This window comes from Hypanus sabinus, chromosome 31 (genome assembly GCF_030144855.1).
Source record: "Hypanus sabinus isolate sHypSab1 chromosome 31, sHypSab1.hap1, whole genome shotgun sequence".
NCBI classification, from domain to species: domain Eukaryota; kingdom Metazoa; phylum Chordata; class Chondrichthyes; order Myliobatiformes; family Dasyatidae; genus Hypanus; species Hypanus sabinus.
In genome coordinates, this window is record NC_082736.1 from 1,119,963 (window position 1) to 1,133,671 (window position 13,709).

At 57.8% G+C, this 13,709-nt stretch overlaps 1 protein-coding gene across 2 annotated transcripts in view; it reads left to right on the top strand.

The window, feature by feature from the left end:
- Window positions 1–13,709, top strand: part of LOC132383726 (sorting nexin-15-like) — a 237,046-nt gene that overhangs the window by 19,080 nt on the left and 204,257 nt on the right. For both annotated transcript variants that reach the window (XM_059954919.1, XM_059954918.1), the window contains one exon: window positions 2,120–2,235. In XM_059954919.1, the coding sequence (XP_059810902.1) occupies window positions 2,120–2,235 (116 nt within the window). The remainder of the gene's footprint in view (window positions 1–2,119; window positions 2,236–13,709) is intronic.

Below are 13,709 nucleotides of genomic sequence, written 5' to 3' on the forward strand. Positions count from 1 at the left end.
AAGTCCAAACCACTTCGTGCACAACCGCTGGAGCTCAATTTCTGAAGTCTTCTGGCCACCATTTAATCCCCTCCGAACTCCTCGACTCTCCAAACAGCTCAGGACCCTCCGAATAGTCAACCAAGCACATCTAGCTTCATCCCCCCCCCCCCCCCCTCCTCGGAGAATCTCCCGGCCTCGGACCCCCCTTTGGGGTCCGATCCTCGCCCAGCTTAGAGCATTGCGTCCTCTCTCTCGACCCCCTCGCGCCGATCTGCCCAAAAGCCCGTCAACAAAAGCTTACAGACTCAGAAGAAAGAACATTAATCCCCATTTGGTTTACAAAGGAATACCATTCTCGTTATCAGTAAATTAGCATTCCTGCTAGTTAACAAAAGGAAACCCTTTCCCAACAGTAACAAAGGGAAAAAAAGAAACCCCCTTTTCACTTCAAAATATTAATCACATGGAAGTCTAACTGTGTGCTTTCTTTCAGCAGTGCAGGCATGTATTAGTGTGTTACCGTTTGCAACTCGCGGATCTACACATAAAACCCAGAATGAATTATTTAAACGAATGCTTGCATGAACGAGGTTACTGAGGTCAGGGCATCAGTGAGAGGAGTTGAATTCCGGCTGGTTTGTGTGTGTGCATGGGTGATTAGTCACTGTAAACTGCCCTGCGATTTGGCGAGGTGGGCTTGAAGAGCCTTTTCTGCGCTGCATCCCAAAATGAAGGGCAAGCGAGACTTCAGGCAGGGGCCGCTGTTCACTTTGGAGCGATGGAGGAGGAGAGTGCAGCAGATAGAGTCGAAGTGGAGAGGATGTTTCCTATAGTGGGGGAGTCTAGGACCAGGGGACACAGATAGAGTGGATGTGGAGAGGATGTTTCCTATAGTGGGGGAGTCTAGGACCAGAGGACACAGATAGAGTGGATGTGGAGAGGATGTTTCCTGTAGTGGGGGAGTCTAGGACCAGAGGACACAGATAGAGTGGATGTGGAGAGGATGTTTCCTGTAGTGGGGGAGTCTAGGACCAGAGGACACAGATAGAGTGGATGTGGAGAGGATGTTTCCTGTAGTGGGGGAGTCTAGGACCAGAGGACACAGATAGAGTGGATGTGGAGAGGATGTTTCCTGTAGTGGGGGAGTCTAGGACCAGAGGACACAGATAGAGTGGATGTGGAGAGGATGTTTCCTATAGTGGGGGAGTCTAGGACCAGAGGACACAGATAGAGTGGATGTGGAGAGGATGTTTCCTATAGTGGGGGAGTCTAGGACCAGAGGACACAGATAGAGTGGATGTGGAGAGGATGTTTCCTGTAGTGGGGGAGTCTAGGACCAGAGGACACAGATAGAGTGGATGTGGAGAGGATGTTTCCTATAGTGGAGGAGTCTAGGACCAGAGGACACAGATAGAGTGGATGTGGAGAGGATGTTTCCTATAGTGGGGGAGTCTAGGACCAGAGGACACAGAGTGGATGTGGAGAGGATGTTTCCTATAGTGGAGGAGTCTAGGACCAGAGGACACAGATAGAGTGGATGTGGAGAGGATGTTTCCTGTAGTGGGGGAGTCTAGGACCAGAGGACACAGATAGAGTGGATGTGGAGAGGATGTTTCCTATAGTGGGGGAGTCTAGGACCAGAGGATACAGATAGAGTGGATGTGGAGAGGATGTTTCCTATAGTGGAGGAGTCTAGGACCAGAGGACACAGATAGAGTGGATGTGGAGAGGATGTTTCCTATAGTGGGGGAGTCTAGGACTAGTGGACACAACCTCAGACTACAAGAACGTTGCTTTAGAACAGAGATGAGGTGGAATTTCCTTAGCCAGAGGGTAGTGAATCTGTGGAATTCGTTGCCATGGACGACTGTCATTGGGTGTATTTAAAGGAGAGCTTTGTGGGCTTTTGATTATGTAGGCAGGATGTCAGTTTATGGGGAGAAAGCAGGAGAATGGGGTTGAGAGGGATAGTAAATCAGTCTGGACAGAATGGCACAGCAGACTTGATGGGCTGAATGGCCTAATCTGCTCCTGTGTCTTGTGGTGTTATGGGTGTAGGGCTGGCTGAGTGTGGGAGGGACTGATCTCTTGACACTGGGCCAGGCTGATCGTTCGGTATGTCTGTGTCCCGTCACAGGGCGCTTTGACGCCGCGGTCATCGAAGATCGTCGCCGATGCGCCGAGGAGCTGCTGCAGTTCACGGTCGACATCCCGGCCCTCTCTAACAGCCCGCAGCTGAGGGACTTCTTCAAGGTGCCCGACCGCAGTGTGTGTGTGTGGGGGGGGGGGGCCTCGCTGTCTGAAGGTGCCATGAGGTTCGGCCGCTCTCCCTCCAAGTGTCAAAGAGCCCGCAGCCCCCTAAAGTGGCCTTTCTGCCCGATACCCTGTTGTTGGTCTTTGGAGAGCACAGCGTTCCCCTCAGATCTGATAAGTGCTGATGCCTGTGTGGTGGATTCCTGTTAAAGGGGACACATTGCCCCAATTAGCTGATGTTTCATGGGGGCAGTTAGAAGTGTGAAAAAAGACAAACCACTGTTTAATTGAAGAATTATGTATTTAAATAAAATACAGGATAAATTAAAACGCTAGCAGTAGACAGCCGTACTGTAAAACTGTACTGGTTCCTGATAGTTATGGATCGAGGAACTCACCCAGTTTTGTGCAGAGAATTGACTGCCTTCACACAGTGCTTTTGATGACTATGTCCTCCAAATCTTTATTCTCATTGTAACATTCAAGATGATTGCCGACACCTTCAAATTTTCCGTAGGTCCTAACTTGGTGAAATCTTTTTGTTTTCACTCTGGGGGCTGTTTCAGGGTTCTCCAAGCCTGAATGCTTGAAACCACAGTCAGCAAAGCAGTTCTGAATGGTCTGGCTGCTTAATTCCCGCAAACTAACGGGGTGACAAAAATCACAGTTTTTCCGGCAGTAGCACTCACCACTGATGCTAATTAAAAACTGCTTGCTGTCAGCATAGTGTCACATCTGATAGCCACACAAGTGCACGCGACTGACGCCAGTTCGTAACTGTTCGGCGACAGTCTCCTGCTCCGGCCAAGGCAACCCCAGCCAGTTTCTCGATTAGTTTCTGTTCTTTACAAGTTCTGCCAAATACATGGCTACCCTGATTATCCGTAATCCGCTGTGCGTCTTCTCCACCTCGTTGGGAACAGCGGTCTAGATTCTCCTGGCTGTGCTGCAGTCTGATGGACTAGCAGATTAATAGTTCGAGACAGACAAGGTGGGCTGTGTTCCGCAACTGATACCACTGTAGAGTTGAACACCATATCGATGTTGACGATCAGGCACCCAGATCTGCTAAACCCTTTTTCCACTGCCTGATCTGTAGCTTTCTGTGCCCTGGCATTTCAAATGTTGGTCTGGAAATGTCTGTTTACCCTCTGCCCTCTCTGGGAGTTCTTTCCAACACACCCCACACCCAGGGAGAAGTGTTTTCCTCCGATCTTCTTGAACCGTGATGTCCCTGCTGGGGCAGATAATTTCTCACAATGCCTCTCATGATGTCATACCCCACTATTAAGTTCCCCCCTCAGCCTCCTCCAAGGTCCCACCCGCTGCCCCCCCAATTCCCTTGAGATTGTGAATGGGTGACCACTGATTGCCCACCCTCCGGGCAGAGGAGAAGGTGTTCCCTCTCCTTATTACCTCTCTGTTTCCCACACTCGAGGGAGGTCCGCCATCTTGCTGGGGACAGCCAGCGTTCGGTGAAGTTCCAGTGCCATGGTCACTGAATAGTGAGAGCGATGCAGACCATTCAGCCCAGCGGGTGCATGCCAGCCATGCCAGCCGATGTCACTCTTGCCTTCCTTGTTACTCTGCAACAGCTACCAGCCCTCCCACCCAGTGTCTCACCCGCACACCAGTCACAGCGGCTGATAAACCCACCCAGTGCCCTCACCCGCACACCAGTCACAGCGGCTGATAAACCCACCCAGTGCCCTCACCCGCACACCAGTCACAGCGGCTGATAATCCCACCCAGTGTCTCACCCGCACACCAGTCACAGCGGCTGATAAACCCACCCAGTGTCTCACCCGCACACCAGTCACAGCGGCTGATAAACCCACCCAGTGTCTCACCCGCACACCAGTCACAGCGGCTGATAAACCCACCCAGTGTCTCACCCGCACACCAGTCACAGCGGCTGATAAACCCACCCAGTGTCTCACCCGCACACCAGTCACAGCGGCTGATAAACCCACCCACTGCCCTCACCCGCTCACCAGTCACAGCGGCTGATAAACCCACCCAGTGTCTCACCCGCACACCAGTCACAGCGGCTGATAAACCCACCCAGTGTCTCACCCGCACACCAGTCACAGCGGCTGATAAACCCACCCACTGCCCTCACGCACACACCAGTCACAGCGGCTGATAAACCCACCCACTGCCCTCACCCGCACACCAGTCACAGCGGCTGATAAACCCACCCAGTGTCTCACCCGCACACCAGTCACAGCGGCTGATAAACCCACCCAGTGTCTCACCCGCACACCAGTCACAGCGGCTGATAAACCCACCCAGTGTCTCACCCGCACACCAGTCACAGCGGCTGATAAACCCACCCAGTGTCTCACCCGCACACCAGTCACAGCGGCTGATAAACCCACCCAGCGTCCTCACCCGCACACCAGTCACAGCGGCTGATAAACCCACCCAGTGTCTCACCCGCACACCAGTCACAGCGGCTGATAAACCCACCCAGTGTCTCACCCGCACACCAGTCACAGCGGCTGATAAACCCACCCAGTGTCTCACCCGCACACCAGTCACAGCGGCTGATAAACCCACCCAGTGCCCTCACCCGCACACCAGTCACAGCGGCTGATAATCCCACCCAGTATCTCACCCGCACACCAGTCACAGCGGCTGATAAACCCACCCAGTGTCTCACCCGCACACCAGTCACAGCGGCTGATAAACCCACCCAGTGTCTCACCCGCACACCAGTCACAGCGGCTGATAAACCCACCCAGTGTCTCACCCGCACACCAGTCACAGCGGCTGATAATCCCACCCTGTGCCCTCACCCGCACACCAGTCACAGCGGCTGATAAACCCACCCAGTGTCTCACCCGCACACCAGTCACAGCGGCTGATAAACCCACCCAGTGTCTCACCCGCACACCAGTCACAGCGGCTGATAAACCCACCCAGTGTCTCACCCGCACACCAGTCACAGCGGCTGATAAACCCACCCAGTGCCCTCACCCGCTCACCAGTCACAGCGGCTGATAATCCCACCCAGTGTCTCACCCGCACACCAGTCACAGCGGCTGATAAACCCACCCACTGCCCTCACCCGCACACCAGTCACAGCGGCTGATAAACCCACCCAGTGCCCTCACCCGCACACCAGTCACAGCGGCTGATAAACCCACCCAGTGTTTCACCCGCACACCAGTCACAGCGGCTGATAAACCCACCCACTGCCCTCACCCGCACACCAGTCACAGCGGCTGATAAACCCACCCAGTGTCTCACCCGCACACCAGTCACAGCGGCTGATAAACCCACCCAGTGCCCTCACCCGCACACCAGTCACAGCGGCTGATAATCCCACCCAGTGTCTCACCCGCACACCAGTCACAGCGGCTGATAAACCCACCCACTGCCCTCACCCGCACACCAGTCACAGCGGCTGATAAACCCACCCAGTGCCCTCACCCGCACACCAGTCACAGCGGCTGATAAACCCACTCAGTGTCTCACCCGCACACCAGTCACAGCGGCTGATAAACCCACCCAGTGCCCTCACCCGCACACCAGTCACAGCGGCTGATAAACCCACCCAGTGCCCTCACCCGCTCACCAGTCACAGCGGCTGATAATCCCACCCAGTGTCTCACCCGCACACCAGTCACAGCGGCTGATAAACCCACCCACTGCCCTCACCCGCACACCAGTCACAGCGGCTGATAAACCCACCCAGTGTCCTCACCCGCACACCAGTCACAGCGGCTGATAAACCCACCCAGTGTCTCACCCGCACACCAGTCACAGCGGCTGATAATCCCACCCTGTGCCCTCACCCGCACACCAGTCACAGCGGCTGATAAACCCACCCAGTGTCTCACCCGCACACCAGTCACAGCGGCTGATAAACCCACCCACTGCCCTCACCCGCACACCAGTCACAGCGGCTGATAAACCCACCCAGTGTCTCACCCGCACACCAGTCACAGCGGCTGATAAACCCACCCAGTGCCCTCACCCGCACACCAGTCACAGCGGCTGATAAACCCACCCAGTGTCTCACCCGCACACCAGTCACAGCGGCTGATAAACCCACCCAGTGTCTCACCCGCACACCAGTCACAGCGGCTGATAAACCCACCCAGTGTCTCACCCGCACACCAGTCACAGCGGCTGATAAACCCACCCAGTGCCCTCACCCGCACACCAGTCACAGCGGCTGATAATCCCACCCAGTGTCTCACCCGCACACCAGTCACAGCGGCTGATAAACCCACCCAGTGCCCTCACCCGCACACCAGTCACAGCGGCTGATAAACCCACCCAGTGTCTCACCCGCACACCAGTCACAGCGGCTGATAAACCCACCCAGTGTCTCACCCGCACACCAGTCACAGCGGCTGATAAACCCACCCAGTGTCTCACCCGCACACCAGTCACAGCGGCTGATAAACCCACCCAGTGCCCTCACCCGCACACCAGTCACAGCGGCTGATAATCCCACCCAGTGTCTCACCCGCACACCAGTCACAGCGGCTGATAAACCCACCCAGTGTCTCACCCGCACACCAGTCACAGCGGCTGATAATCCCACCCTGTGCCCTCACCCGCACACCAGTCACAGCGGCTGATAAACCCACCCAGTGTCTCACCCGCACACCAGTCACAGCGGCTGATAAACCCACCCAGTGTCTCACCCGCACACCAGTCACAGCGGCTGATAAACCCACCCACTGCCCTCACCCGCACACCAGTCACAGCGGCTGATAAACCCACCCAGTGTCTCACCCGCACACCAGTCACAGCGGCTGATAAACCCACCCAGTGTCTCACCCGCACACCAGTCACAGCGGCTGATAAACCCACCCAGTGCCCTCACCCGCACACCAGTCACAGCGGCTGATAAACCCACCCAGTGTCTCACCCGCACACCAGTCACAGCGGCTGATAAACCCACCCAGTGTCTCACCCGCACACCAGTCACAGCGGCTGATAAACCCACCCAGTGTCTCACCCGCACACCAGTCACAGCGGCTGATAAACCCACCCAGTGTCTCACCCGCACACCAGTCACAGCGGCTGATAAACCCACCCACTGCCCTCACCCGCACACCAGTCACAGCGGCTGATAAACCCACCCAGTGTCTCACCCGCACACCAGTCACAGCGGCTGATAAACCCACCCAGTGTCTCACCCGCACACCAGTCACAGCGGCTGATAAACCCACCCAGTGTCTCACCCGCACACCAGTCACAGCGGCTGATAAACCCACCCAGTGTCTCACCCGCACACCAGTCACAGCGGCTGATAAACCCACCCAGCGTCCTCACCCGCACACCAGTCACAGCGGCTGATAAACCCACCCAGTGTCTCACCCGCACACCAGTCACAGCGGCTGATAAACCCACCCAGTGCCCTCACCCGCACACCAGTCACAGCGGCTGATAAACCCACCCAGTGTCTCACCCGCACACCAGTCACAGCGGCTGATAAACCCACCCGCACACCAGTCACAGCGGCTGATAAACCCACCCAGTGCCCTCACCCGCACACCAGTCACAGCGGCTGATAAACCCACCCAGTGCCCTCACCCGCACACCAGTCACAGCGGCTGATAAACCCACCCAGTGCCCTCACCCGCACACCAGTCACAGCGGCTGATAAACCCACCCAGTGCCCTCACCCGCACACCAGTCACAGCGGCTGATAAACCCACCCAGTGCCCTCACCCGCACACCAGTCACAGCGGCTGATAAACCCACCCAGTGTCTCACCCGCACACCAGTCACAGCGGCTGATAAACCCACCCACTGCCCTCACCCGCACACCAGTCACAGCGGCTGATAAACCCACCCAGTGCCCTCACCCGCACACCAGTCACAGCGGCTGATAAACCCACCCAGTGTCCTCACCCGCACACCAGTCACAGCGGCTGATAAACCCACCCAGTGTCTCACCCGCACACCAGTCACAGCGGCTGATAAACCCACCCAGTGTCTCACCCGCACACCAGTCACAGCGGCTGATAAACCAACCCAGTGTCTCACCCGCACACCAGTCACAGCGGCTGATAAACCCACCCAGTGTCTCACCCGCACACCAGTCACAGCAGCTGATAAACCCACCCAGTGTCTCACCCGCACACCAGTCACAGCGGCTGATAAACCCACCCAGTGCCCTCACCCGCACACCAGTCACAGCGGCTGATAAACCCACCCAGTGTCTCACCCGCACACCAGTCACAGCGGCTGATAAACCCACCCAGTGCCCTCACGCACACACCAGTCACAGCGGCTGATAAACCCACCCAGTGTCTCACCCGCACACCAGTCACAGCGGCTGATAAACCCACCCAGTGCCCTCACCCGCACACCAGTCACAGCGGCTGATAAACCCACCCAGTGTCTCACCCGCACACCAGTCACAGCGGCTGATAAACCCACCCAGTGCCCTCACCCGCACACCAGTCACAGCGGCTGATAATCCCACCCAGTGTCTCACCCGCACACCAGTCACAGCGGCTGATAAACCCACCCAGTGTCTCACCCGCACACCAGTCACAGCGGCTGATAATCCCACCCTGTGCCCTCACCCGCACACCAGTCACAGCGGCTGATAAACCCACCCAGTGTCTCACCCGCACACCAGTCACAGCGGCTGATAAACCCACCCACTGCCCTCACCCGCACACCAGTCACAGCGGCTGATAAACCCACCCAGTGCCCTCACCCGCACACCAGTCACAGCGGCTGATAAACCCACCCAGTGTCTCACCCGCACACCAGTCACAGCGGCTGATAAACCCACCCAGTGTCTCACCCGCACACCAGTCACAGCGGCTGATAAACCCACCCAGTGTCTCACCCGCACACCAGTCACAGCGGCTGATAAACCCACCCAGTGTCTCACCCGCACACCAGTCACAGCGGCTGATAAACCCACCCAGTGTCTCACCCGCACACCAGTCACAGCGGCTGATAAACCCACCCAGTGTCTCACCCGCACACCAGTCACAGCGGCTGATAAACCCACCCAGTGTCTCACCCGCACACCAGTCACAGCGGCTGATAAACCCACCCAGTGTCTCACCCGCACACCAGTCACAGCGGCTGATAAACCCACCCAGTGTCTCACCCGCACACCAGTCACAGCGGCTGATAAACCCACCCAGTGCCCTCACCCGCACACCAGTCACAGCGGCTGATAAACCCACCCAGTGTCTCACCCGCACACCAGTCACAGCGGCTGATAAACCCACCCACTGCCCTCACCCGCACACCAGTCACAGCGGCTGATAAACCCACCCAGTGTCTCACCCGCACACCAGTCACAGCGGCTGATAAACCCACCCACTGCCCTCACCCGCACACCAGTCACAGCGGCTGATAAACCCACCCAGTGTCTCACCCGCACACCAGTCACAGCGGCTGATAAACCCACCCAGTGTCTCACCCGCACACCAGTCACAGCGGCTGATAAACCCACCCAGTGTCTCACCCGCACACCAGTCACAGCGGCTGATAAACCCACCCACTGCCCTCACCCGCACACCAGTCACAGCGGCTGATAAACCCACCCAGTGTCTCACCCGCACACCAGTCACAGCGGCTGATAAACCCACCCAGTGTCCTCACCCGCACACCAGTCACAGCGGCTGATAAACCCACCCAGTGTCTCACCCGCACACCAGTCACAGCGGCTGATAAACCCACCCAGTGCCCTCACCCGCACACCAGTCACAGCGGCTGATAAACCCACCCAGTGCCCTCACCCGCACACCAGTCACAGCGGCTGATAAACCCACCCAGTGCCCTCACCCGCACACCAGTCACAGCGGCTGATAATCCCACCCAGTGTCTCACCCGCACACCAGTCACAGCGGCTGATAAACCCACCCAGTGTCTCACCCGCACACCAGTCACAGCGGCTGATAAACCCACCCAGTGTCTCACCCGCACACCAGTCACAGCGGCTGATAAACCTACCCACTGCCCTCACCCGCACACCAGTCACAGCGGCTGATAAACCCACCCAGTGTCTCACCCGCACACCAGTCACAGCGGCTGATAAACCCACCCAGTGTCTCACCCGCACACCAGTCACAGCGGCTGATAAACCCACCCAGTGTCTCACCCGCACACCAGTCACAGCGGCTGATAAACCCACCCAGTGTCTCACCCGCACACCAGTCACAGCGGCTGATAAACCCACCCAGTGTCTCACCGGCACACCAGTCACAGCGGCTGATAAACCCACCCAGCGTCCTCACCCGCACACCAGTCACAGCGGCTGATAAACCCACCCAGTGCCCTCACCCGCACACCAGTCACAGCGGCTGATAAACCCACCCAGTGCCCTCACCCGCACACCAGTCACAGCGGCTGATAAACCCACCCAGTGCCCTCACCCGCACACCAGTCACAGCGGCTGATAAACCCACCCAGTGTCTCACCCGCACACCAGTCACAGCGGCTGATAAACCCACCCACTGCCCTCACCAGCACACCAGTCACAGCGGCTGATAAACCCACCCAGTGCCCTCACCCGCACACCAGTCACAGCGGCTGATAAACCCACCCAGTGTCTCACCCGCACACCAGTCACAGCGGCTGATAAACCCACCCAGTGTCTCACCCGCACACCAGTCACAGCGGCTGATAAACCCACCCAGTGTCTCACCCGCACACCAGTCACAGCGGCTGATAAACCCACCCAGTGTCTCACCCGCACACCAGTCACAGCGGCTGATAAACCCACCCAGTGCCCTCACCCGCACACCAGTCACAGCGGCTGATAAACCCACCCAGTGCCCTCACCCGCACACCAGTCACAGCGGCTGATAAACCCACCCAGTGTCTCACCCGCACACCAGTCACAGCGGCTGATAAACCCACCCAGTGTCTCACCCGCACACCAGTCACAGCGGCTGATAAACCCACCCAGTGTCTCACCCGCACACCAGTCACAGCGGCTGATAAACCCACCCAGTGCCCTCACCCGCACACCAGTCACAGCGGCTGATAAACCCACCCAGTGTCTCACCCGCACACCAGTCACAGCGGCTGATAAACCCACCCAGTGTCTCACCCGCACACCAGTCACAGCGGCTGATAAACCCACCCAGTGTCCTCACCCGCACACCAGTCACAGCGGCTGATAAACCAACCCAGTGTCTCACCCGCACACCAGTCACAGCGGCTGATAAACCCACCCAGTGTCTCACCCGCACACCAGTCACAGCGGCTGATAAACCCACCCAGTGCCCTCACCCGCACACCAGTCACAGCGGCTGATAAACCCACCCAGTGTCTCACCCGCACACCAGTCACAGCGGCTGATAAACCCACCCAGTGCCCTCACCCGCACACCAGTCACAGCGGCTGATAAACCCACCCAGTGTCTCACCCGCACACCAGTCACAGCGGCTGATAAACCCACCCAGTGTCCTCACCCGCACACCAGTCACAGCGGCTGATAAACCCACCCAGTGCCCTCACCCGCACACCAGTCACAGCGGCTGATAAACCCACCCAGTGTCCTCACCCGCACACCAGTCACAGCGGCTGATAAACCCACCCAGTGTCTCACCCGCACACCAGTCACAGCGGCTGATAAACCCACCCAGTGTCTCACCCGCACACCAGTCACAGCGGCTGATAAACCCACCCAGTGCCCTCACCCGCACACCAGTCACAGCGGCTGATAAACCCACCCAGTGTCTCACCCGCACACCAGTCACAGCGGCTGATAAACCCACCCAGTGCCCTCACCCGCACACCAGTCACAGCGGCTGATAAACCCACCCAGTGCCCTCACCCGCACACCAGTCACAGCGGCTGATAAACCCACCCAGTGCCCTCACCCGCACACCAGTCACAGCGGCTGATAAACCCACCCAGTGTCTCACCCGCACACCAGTCACAGCGGCTGATAAACCCACCCAGTGTCTCACCCGCACACCAGTCACAGCGGCTGATAAACCCACCCAGTGCCCTCACCCGCACACCAGTCACAGCGGCTGATATACCCACCCAGTGTCTCACCCGCACACCAGTCACAGCGGCTGATAAACCCACCCAGTGTCTCACCCGCACACCAGTCACAGCGGCTGATAAACCCACCCAGTGTCCTCACCCGCACACCAGTCACAGCGGCTGATAAACCCACCCAGTGTCTCACCCGCACACCAGTCACAGCGGCTGGTAAACCCACCCAGTGTCTCACCCGCACACCAGTCACAGCGGCTGATAAACCCACCCAGTGCCCTCACCCGCACACCAGTCACAGCGGCTGATAAACCCACCCAGTGTCTCACCCGCACACCAGTCACAGCGGCTGATAAACCCACCCAGTGTCTCACCCGCACACCAGTCACAGCGGCTGATAAACCCACCCAGTGTCTCACCCGCACACCAGTCACAGCGGCTGATAAACCCACCCAGTGTCTCACCCGCACACCAGTCACAGCGGCTGATAAACCCACCCAGTGTCTCACCCGCACACCAGTCACAGCGGCTGATAAACCCACCCAGTGTCTCACCCGCACACCAGTCACAGCGGCTGATAAACCCACCCAGTGTCTCACCCGCACACCAGTCACAGCGGCTGATAAACCCACCCAGTGTCTCACCCGCACACCAGTCACAGCGGCTGATAAACCCACCCAGTGCCCTCACCCGCACACCAGTCACAGCGGCTGATAAACCCACCCATTGTCTCACCCGCACACCAGTCACAGCGGCTGATAAACCCACCCACTGCCCTCACCCGCACACCAGTCACAGCGGCTGATAAACCCACCCAGTGTCTCACCCGCACACCAGTCACAGCGGCTGATAAACCCACCCAGTGTCTCACCCGCACACAGACGTACACTCGCTCACACACAGACGTACACTCGCTGTCACAGACGTACACTGGCTCTCACAGTCACAGACGTACAGTCGCTCACACAGACGTACACTCGCTGTCACAGACGTACACTCGCTCTCACAGTCACAGACGTACAGTCGCTCACACAGACGTACACTCGCTCACACAGACGTACACTCCCTCACACACAGACGTACACTCGCTCACACAGACGTACACTCCCTCACACACAGACGTACACTCACTCACACACAGACGTACACTCGCTCACACACAGACGTACACTCGCTCTCACACAGACGTACACTCGCTCACACACAGACGTACACTCGCTCTCACAGTCACAGACGTACACTCGCTCACACAGACGTACACTCGCTCACACAGACGTACACTCACTCACACACAGACGTACACTCGCTCTCACACAGACGTACACTCCCTCACACAGACGTACACTCGCTCACACGCAGACGTACACTCACTCACACACAGACGTACACTCGCTCACACAGACGTACACTCGCTCACACAGACGTACACTCGCTCACACAGACGTACACTCGCTCACACGCAGACGTACACTCACTCACACACAGACGTACACTCGCTCACACACAGACGTACACTCGCT